Genomic DNA, 10,455 nt, shown 5'->3' with positions numbered 1-10,455 from the left:
TTTTTTTTTTTTTTTTTTTTTTTTTTTCTTTACTAAATTGTTATCACTGCCATTTAAACAGCTTTGTCTTCACTCATTTTATGACTTCATGGATAGAATATAGATTTCCTTCTCGAATTCTTTTGTATAGTCATTGTTCATAGCTATTGTATATTGAAATGAGTCAATATTTAAATGTGCTGCTCAGTTTTAAGTGACTGGCTTTGTTGAATCTATATTGATTGTTTATTTTTTTCCCTCCACTAGGTGCTCTGTCTATCTGTGTGCGTTGGTCATGTGAAGATGAAGCCTGATCAGCTGTATTCCAACATCAGTCTTGCTATCAATTTCTTGGTGTCGTTACTGAAGAAGAATTGGCAAAATGTTCGAGCCCTGTATATCACATCAACAATGGGTCCATCTCAGAGACTTTATTAGGTATTCTTGAGATAGATGAATAAATGTTAATTCCGGAAATTCTGTTGGGTTTTTTTTTTTTTTTTTGTTGAATGGTAGCAGGCTGTTTTATCAAACACTTCCATTGTTTAATCCTTTCGCGTTCAGATTATTGTCAAATGCATAACAAGCATCACTTTGTATACTACTGAAGCTTATTTACAATTAGTATGCAATGCCTTGACAAGAGTTGCAAGCATATCATTTACCATCCATGTATGTTTCTTAAAGTTCTTTTATACAGCAAACTACACTATGTTGATGACAATCATTTAACTTGAGAGCATGAAAAATTTTAATGAATCACTATGTTGATTAGATGCCATCCACAGAAAATAGTGATTCCTGGACAAGGAAAGAAGCACTCTTAGCACATGCATACATATCATCATCATCATCATCGTTTAACGTCCGCTTTCCATGCTAGCATGGGTTGGACGATTTGACTGAGGACTGGTGAAACCGGATGGCAACACCAGGCTCCAGTCTAATTTGGCAGAGTTTCTGCAGCTGAATGCCCTTCCTAACACATATATATATATATATATATATATATATATATATATACATACACACACTGGACTTCTTTCCATTTTCTAACTACCAAATCCACTCAGAAGACTGGTTAACCTGTGTTGTAGATAGGTTAGTACAGGGCTTGCAATCAAGAGGTAGTGAGTTTCATTTCCAGACCAGGCTGTGTTGTGTTCTTGAGCAAGATACTTTATTTCATGTTGCCCCAGTTCACAAAGCTGTAGAAACTAGTTTACATCACTGGTGCCAAGTTGTACCTTCCTTTTCCGTAGATAACTATTGGTATGCATGGGCAACTGTTCCATAAACAACTTTGCACAGGCATGTTTCTAGGTGCAGTCCCATTGTCATTCCTGACTGAAGGGGGTATTTATCCAATGTACTGTGCAGAGACCATGTAGGGGAGATAAGCTTTTGGTCATACAGTCATGACTACTAATTTCTTACATGTGAATAGAGCTTGCAGAAGGTGGTAAGGGCTTATCTCAGGACCCTCAAACTCCTGCAGAAGATAACAGGTAATCAGAATATATTGATTGAAAAACCTACTGACTTCAAATATATATTTATACTTGTGTCCCTCAATGCTACTTGACAATTGGTGTTCGTATGTTTACATCCCAATAATTTAGCAGCTCAGTACCCACTACATACTGTTAAATGGATGGCAGTAGAAATCATACCATAGACAGTGGAGCATGATGCAGTCTTTGAACCTGTTGGATCCTATCAAACCATCCAATCCATTTCCAGCTTTGAACAATAGTTATTTTTTTTAGGTCATTGTTGTCTCCCTTGCCACCTGTTCCTCAAACCATCTTCCGTTTGTTTCAGCATGCCCTTGAAACCATTTAATTTAGACACTTTTTTTTTTCTGCTCGTGTAGGTTCAAAATGTTAAGAACTTCTGTTTTTCCTGAGTATTAAACTAATACTTTTTATTTGTTGCTCTTTCACCTTTGTTTTTTTTTTTTTCAACCATATGTATTCATACAGGCATCCATTGATGAAAGGGGTCTTGTTTCATGAGGACAATGCCCCAACACACAGGTCCTTGGTTTCAATGGCTACTGTGCGTGACTCTGGTTTTAGACTAATTGTTCACTCTGTACTGATTTGGCCCTATCATCTGTTCTCAATATAGGAAAATCACTTGGCTGAGAACCAATATCGCAGTGACGATGATGTATCTACTGCTGATGGCTTTTTTTTGTCCATCAGAATGAGAGCTTCTTCACCAATGGGATCCAAAAATTACAATTATGGAAGAAGTGTGTGAACTGCAAGGGGGACTATGTTGAAAAGCAAGCTTCATTTAGTTACATTCCACAAGAATACTTTGGTCAGCATCTAACACACTCACCGGTTCAATTTCCATTTTGTTTTTTGTCTTAGAAAACTTTTCATTGCTTTTGCAACCTTGTCAATAGATGTTGATTCCGTCCATTATCAGAGCTGTTTAAAATTCTGTTGCATGTATGTGTGTATTAAAACAGTATGACTCTGCCAAGACGGGCAGCTCCTGTCAAAGTGTCCAACCCATGCCAGCATAGAAAACAAATGCTAGGTGAAAAAGATTCCTCATAAAAGTAGGTATTGCATTCCTGAAAACTTTGCTGTGGCATGGAATTCTGTAAAACTGATAAACATTTGCTATTGACTGACTTCAGTGTTATATGGAATCAACAGAAAATACATTTTTGCAATATGCTACACTTGTCAAGCCAAATGAAATTAGTCATGGCTGTTGCCAGTGTCAGGTAAATAGCACCTGTTACCTTCTCGGAGTAGTTGGTGTTAGGAGGGACATCCAGCCATAGAAATCGTGCCAAATTGCACTGGAATCAAGTGTAACCCTCCCCTTACTTGTTCCAGTCTAACTCATACCAGCATGGAAAGTGGATGTTAAATGATGATGATGTTAGTGGATGCATTTTGTCTTTGACTTGTTTGCAACAGCATGTGTTGTAACTGAAATCTTTTGCTTTTACACCATCACATGAGAAAAAAAATGCCTTTACAAAGCCATGGCATCACATTGAAAGGTTTTAGTCGAATGAATCCACCCCAGTACTTATTCTTTTAAAAGCAGTGGTTGGAGACAAATACAGACGATGGGGCTTCTTTCAGTTTCCATCTATTTGCAAGGCTTTGGTTGGCCCAATGCTGGAGTAGAAGACACTTGCCCAAGTTGCTACTCAGGGACTGAACCTGGAACCATGATCTATATAATAATAAAGAGTATGAGCTATTGGAAACAAAAACTAATCTAATAAATACTTGGACAGTCAGATCAATAAAGTAATTTCTGAGATAACAATACCCACTATTATTTTTATCATGCCATATTACTAATGTTAAAAAAAAAACAAAAGAATTGGAAAATATAATGTTGACAGCTCAAATACTATCTTCAATAAATGAGGTGTAACTGATGGAAGGATCAAAATAGATAATCTCCTTACTTCAAACAGTATAAAGATTAAGCAAATACAATTCGATGGAATTAAAGATTAAAGGATATGAAGTCTTGATTTTTTTTTTTTTTTAATTGGGGCATTATCTATGACCATTGTAACCCCCACCTAGACCGGTGATATTGATGTGGCTAATATTCAGCTTGAAGTATGGCATTTCATCCATCTTTATGTTCTGAGTTCAAATGCTGCTGAGGTAGACTTGGCTTTACATCCTTTCAGGGTCAATAAAATAAGTACCAGTTGATATAATTGACTTACCCTTTCCCTTGAAATCGCTGGCCTTCTATCAAAATCTGAAACCAAATGTTCAGCTTGTAGATAGTAAAAATGGCAGGTGAAGAAAATTGCAGTTCTTACATAACCTGGGTAAAATAGTTCACAGAGACGGGATGCAGCTGCTTTTCAAAAGAATCAAGGCTGTTGTAGTGTTAAAAAAGCATAACTAGAGTGTTAGAGATTAGAGTTGATTTTTCCATGCATTTATGGGTCAAAACTGATACAGTGAAGAACCTTGTGGTTCTCAGTTGGCCATTTTTAATAAGTAAAATAAATATCAGTTGATTTCTTTTGGTAATTCAGTGCCTACTAATATAAGCATGGCTACTCCTTCACCTCGGGTATGTCCTGTCATGAGTATGAGAACACAACTCTATCTGCATGCATTCCTTTTACTCTGTCTTTCTCACTAGCATCACAGATGAAACTACTAATTATCATACAGAATGGACCAGAGATCTACAAACAACTTGAAGTTGTATCATCATCATCATCGTTTAACGTCCACTTTCCATGCTAGCATGGGTTGGACGATTTGACTGAGGATTGGTGAACCAGATGGCTACACCAGGCTCCAATCCGACTCGGAAGAGTTTCTACAGCTGGATGCCCTTCCTAACGCCAACCACTCCAAGAGTGTAGTGAGTGCTTTTACGTGCCACCGGCACGAAGGCCAGTCAGGCAGTACTGGCAACGGCCACGCTCAAAATGGTGTATTTTACGTGTCACCTGCACAGGAGCCAGTCCAGCGGCACAGGCAACGATCTCGCTCGAATGACTTTTCACATGCCACCGGCACAAGTGCCAGGAAGGCGACGCTGGTAACGATCATATATCTTATATATTGAAACAACTAATATTTGTAATCGACATAATAAATGATCAAGCAAATATTGTTCTTCAATCATTTCTCTAATGCATTTTCACATAAAATTTCATAACTATACTGAACGTGACGGAAGAGAGCTGAACATGGACTAATTATTAAATAACTGTTTTCAGATGTTTGGATTAAGATTGACATGGTGGTTAGCAAAGTCAGAGAGGTTCTCTTTCTAGGGATTAGAAACACTGACATGTTTTTAAAGATTGGAATAGATTCCTGTAGGAAGGAGGTTGCACTAAAGTGCATTGTTTGAGAGTGATGGTTACTTTCTTGATTTGGAGTGATCAGAGGAATTTTCAAGCACAGAGGTGAGACTGTGTAGTGAAAGAAGGGTTTTTTTTCCAAGACTTATGTAGAATTGTAGACAAAGGTAGTAAATGTAAAGGCTTTTTGAGCAGGAGTACAGCTAAGAGAGCCAACAAGTAGATAAAGACTTGTTTTGCAAGGAATTTAAGAATGCAGGGAAGCTCTTAGATTGTGCATGAAGACATTCTGTGTTTTTGTGGTGGTAGCATTGTAGATATTGCAGAGATTGGTAAAAAGCTCCCAGTTACTAATGGCATCTTCCTTTCAAATATTTTAGATAATGTACTGCTTCAGCACAAATGTACATAGCTTAACTAATTATTAGATGCATGGCTCTTGGTTTAGTTGGGATCATGTTGAAGATTGTCCTCTTTCCTGGACTGATACTTTGGTTAGTCATGCCAGTACCGCCTGACTGGCCTTCGTGCGGGTGACATGTAAAAGCATCCACTACACTCTCTGAGTGGTTGGCGTTAGGAAGGGCATCCAGCTGTAGAAACTCTGGCAAATCAGATTGGAGCCTGGTGTTGCCATCCGGTTTCACCAGTCCTCAGTCAAATCGTCCCACCCATGCTAGCATGGAAATTGGACGTTAAACGATGATGATGATGAACCTTAAATGGATGAAAAGCAAAGTTTACCTATTTGAACTCAGAGTGGAGAGAGCTGGAACAAATACCATAAGACATTCTATTAGATTCTCTTATGACTCAACCAATTTGATGTCACATGTGTGCACAATTGATGCCATTGCATTGCCACCTTTGTTGTCATGTGCCTGTTTTCTATGCTTGCATGTGTTAAACAGGTCCTCTCTAGCAAAGTGTCACTCTCTACGTTTTGCAGCCCTTTGTCATCTCTTTTGTGATATTTAGTCTTCTGAGAGTCACTTGCACCACTTCATTCCATATAATATTCAGTCCTTTTCTTCTGCAAATTCCTTCCATTTGGATAGCTTTTTTATGTGTTTTGTTAACTGCCATCCTCTGTATGCAATACATACCCTCCCAGCTGTCTTGCCTCCTGCTCACAATATCTAAAGTGATTCCTATCAATATTCATAGACCTGAAATTAAACTAAGGATGATTATTTATTACTACTATCACTATAAAAATTGACCAGATTCTTTCTTTAAAATTTCTCTTCTCTTATTGGCTACCTCCATGAAGAAGCTCCACAAAAGACATATTGAACTATTTGTTAATTTATTTATATTTCTGCACAGCTAACTGGGAAAAATACTAAAGTGCCACTCCAAGATAGAGGACGATCCTTCGTACTGGTTTTATGGACAGCAAAAAAAACAAAAAAAAACAAGAGATATAAAATTAAGCTAAGAGAAAAATAATTTCTTACTGCTGCTACTAAGAAATTCACTTATTTCCCTCCTGTTTAGTAAATACGTCTGCTCAGTAGAATGACAGACATAACTATCCTACCTCACTCCTCATGATGACAAGTACAAGGGGATGCTGTAAAGTTCATAGCTTTGGGTAAAAGAAAATACAGGAGTGTCAGTTGATTATGATTTTATTCAACAAATTCCTTGCTCAGATTCACATACTTATTGCAGCAGTCCTTCAGTTTTTCTAAGCCCTGTAAAAGGACTCAGAAGGTTGGGCCTCCAACCAGACCTTTTGCAACACTCTTAAAACCAGGAACTTTTCAGTACCCCCTTGTATAACTGTTGTCATTAATTCAACTAGCTTGTCAAGAAAATTTCTAGGCGATCATGCATGTGGTCTTGACTGGCTCATGGAGGTTAACCCAGAGCCAAACAACCACATCGTATAAAGCTCTTTCACTTTCTACTGACATACTATGCTACAGAGAAACGTTGCTCTTCAGCCATTATGAAAGAAGCCTGAGTAGGAGAGTCAAAACTCTGAATAAAATCCTCACAAGGGAGAAGTGAACTCTGCAACTCATGACAAACGTAAGCTATCTAAAGAAAGAAGTAACTGTGAATAAAAAAAATGACACAATGTATAAAGGACACTTTAATCTAGTTGGATAACCTTTCTAGTACTTATGGTACAATAAAATGTACACACTACAGGCTGTAAAGTAATGATTATAGCAAGTGGCTTTAGCTAATAAAACCATAAAATCTTGATAATCATAATAACTAATTTTGTATTCAGGTCTACACAAGTGGGATGGTTGAGTGTGAACATCTGACTAATTATAAACATCCCTCGACTGATATCAAATAATCACACCACCTCTCTTCCTTTCAGATCCAGAAAACAGACATCAGATAGCCAAAATATCATCTGAAATACTCCACTTTCTATCAGGTTGCAAAACTTAAGGGGTGACTCTGTCAATGTGGATATGATCTGGAAAGATCATAGAAACACTAGAATGAAGGTAGAATGGGTGAGTTATGTGTTCAAAAGATAAGCTGGATGGGAGATTCAACGAAGCTGTAACAACAAGAACTAAAGATGTTTATATATTTACCACCTGAATAAAGTGTTGTTTAAGTTGATAGTCTGGAGTTCAGCGTTCCGTTATATTCATTAATTTTATAGTAGAAAGTCAGGTATACAATCTAAAGATGTATAACTCACTTTCTACTAAATACATATAAACAGAGAGATGAAATAATTTCAGTCTAGCTGGTGTGAAGCATATTTCTGGCCCTTGTATTATTACAAGTTCTTGGTTCCATGGGTTCTGTATAAAGTAGTGGAAAGAAATACAAAATGAGTTTTCAAGGAACTGCGACACCATTCATCCGCTAAATAAATTTGTATAGCAAACCAGCTGGATACATCTATATCAATGAAACTTAAATTCTGTCTGTCCACCTGGGATCCCGTCTACATCTCAGTTTACATTTGCTGTACATATTTCTGTGAGATGCTCTTATGGGACACATTGATAATGAATGACAGTGTCGCAAGGTTAACTTGTCACTTGACTGGGTCATGAAGTATGTTGATATACTTCAGAAGTATGTGTCACCATTGCCAAATTGGATGGCTTTATTAACATGGTGTAGTGTAAATGGAGATGTCATTGTTGGCTGCATGAATAATAACTGAAGCAAACTCACAAACATTTAACTTGCTATTTATTGCTGGACATAATTTGGCTATTTACAATGAGCAATATTAATAATTTCCGACTGGGGTAGCAAAAAAATGTTGCACTGCATCCGTAGACGTTATTTGTAAGACATTGTAAGAATGTTCAGAATGGTCAGTCCAAGAACCTGGTGTTGTCTGCACAAATGTCCAGATCCGTCTGCATGGCAAGAGAGGAGGCTCATGAATCAACCAGCCACCTTCAACACTCTACAATTAGTTTAGTGCCAAAAACAGTTTTTATTGGGGACAGGAGATTAAATTGGTGAACATTCGAGAAAACTCTATCATGCCACAGCCTCACGCTGACTGGTCGATTTATAGATCAATCTTGTGAAATTGTGATGGCTCACTCGTAGTGCCTGACCAAGTACCTAGCAGTTAGGGTTTGGATCCCCGCTACAACAGCAATGTCATTGTCACGACTGGAGACTATAAAGACCATGTTGTGCAATTCCAGTGTGCATGAAAGCAATGGATATGATGCACAAAAAGAGATAAACACTTTTGGAAATCTGCGAAGCAAATGATCTGACCATTGGCCACTGTATTTTTAAGGTTAACTAGTGAAAATAACGAACATTTCGATCTTATTACATTACCTCAAAAAATCGCATTCAGCTCAGTTGGCAAGACAGAAATGATCAGTATATATAGAAATAGAAAAAGTGTAGTGATGTTGATTATCTATATCAACAACAAAACTAACGAAAAGTGCCCCAGGGTTTTGATCTGTGTACTAAATACACATACGGTAAAGTCTCGCATAACTAGTATAGTATGTTGAAAACTTCAATTAACTGAGACTATTCGTGCAATTAGTAGATAAAATAACCCTCTAGGAGTGTTTAAAATCTAAAAATAACAACCAAGATATACGTAGACATACACAGGCAGACACATACATCTACATATATATGTGAGTGTGTGTTCGTATACATATGAAGTGTTGCACAAAACGAAAATCAGGCTCAGTAGTGGGTTCCAGACTCCAATCCAGTGTAGTACGATACGAGACATCAACGTCAGGGTAGGCTGGGTTAAAACGAGCCAAACGAAAAATAGCCATAATAATAATGGTTTCTTATTTTGTCACAAGGACAGCCATTTTGGGGAAGGGGATAAGTCGATTACATCGACCCCAGTGTTTCACTGGTACTTAATTTATGGACCTCACAAGGATGAAAGGCAAAGTCCACCTCGGCAGAATTTGAACTCAGTACGTAAAGACAGGCGGAATACTGCCAAGAATTTTGCCCAGCATCCTAACGATTCTGGCAGTTCGCCGCCTTCAATAGTAGTAGTAGTAGTAGTAATATTAATAATAATATATCAAGTATGGTATTCAATGCCTGATAGAACATATACAGGTCTCATCAGTAGTAATTACATAACAGTTGCAGAAACATTATTCTATCTTGCACTTCACCTCATCAGTGTTCCACAATAAAAACATTTATTGCGGAACACTGATATGATGGAGTGCAAGATTGCATAATGTTTATACAACTGTTATGTCATTATTATGGTATTTTGGTGAAATACGTGTATGTTCTAAAAACCCAAACCATACCTGATTTGTATGCATAAACAGATGTGTATGTATTATAATTACGTATGTATGCGTGTATGATGAGTTTTTATCCAAAATTCTGAAAACTTTTCAAAACCCGAAGTTTTACGAGTGTGGGAAAATTCCGCAAGGTCAAAATAATAAAAACTTGTTCAGAAAGTTATATTTTTTTAAATGGAAGTGTAAATGAGCCATAAAACAAAAGTCTGAAAAGGGAAGTGACGTGTAGCTGTTTCGTGTGGTTGACAAGTGTAATCTATGTATTTATTTTGGTGAAACATTTACAACGTGAAACTATTCTATGTGCAAAACTGCACTAGCATCAGATCTGTATTAAAAAAAAACTACTTTCATGGCATAAATTGCATTTTGAAACGCAAATTGATAATGTGTTTAAAATTGGTTTCCATTCCCAAACTATACCGTTTTATAGATGAAAACACACAACACAATCATTCAGAAAACACACACACATACACATACATATACATGTAGTAACGCCTGCGCATGCGTAGTCTTACGCATGCGTAGAATTAAACAAGCAAGCGTTTCCCGCTCAATTCATTCTCTTTCTCGCTGGCCAGCGATTGAGCATGGACGTATTTTAAGCTGTCTCTCTACATCTTTCGGACTTACACTCGACAGCTCGCTCACAACTACAGAACAACGTCCCAACAACTATACTCATACACACAGAAGCTGTAACAACAAGAACTAAAGATGTTTATATATTTACCACCTGAATAAAGTGTTGTTTAAGTTGATAGTCTGGAGTTCAGCGTTCCGTTATATTCATTAATTTTATAGTAGAAAGTCAGGTATACAATCTAAAGATGTATAACTCACTTTCTACTAAATACATATAAACAT

The 10,455-nt window shown here is 37.2% G+C and overlaps 1 protein-coding gene across 1 annotated transcript in view; it reads left to right on the top strand.

The window, feature by feature from the left end:
- LOC106879035 (60S ribosomal protein L10a-2) overlaps positions 1 to 456 on the top strand; it is a 3,546-nt gene extending 3,090 nt beyond the window's left edge. Inside the window, exon 5 of the mRNA XM_014928440.2 lies at positions 247 to 456. Coding sequence (XP_014783926.1) covers positions 247 to 417 — 171 coding nt within the window. The 3' untranslated portion in view covers positions 418 to 456. The remainder of the gene's footprint in view (positions 1 to 246) is intronic.
- The last annotated feature ends 9,999 nt before the right edge of the window (positions 457 to 10,455 follow it).

This window comes from Octopus bimaculoides, chromosome 1, assembly GCF_001194135.2.
Source record: "Octopus bimaculoides isolate UCB-OBI-ISO-001 chromosome 1, ASM119413v2, whole genome shotgun sequence".
In the NCBI taxonomy this organism is placed as follows: domain Eukaryota; kingdom Metazoa; phylum Mollusca; class Cephalopoda; order Octopoda; family Octopodidae; genus Octopus; species Octopus bimaculoides.
Note: the sequence above shows the minus strand (reverse complement) of the source record. Positions and strands in the feature narration are given on the sequence as shown.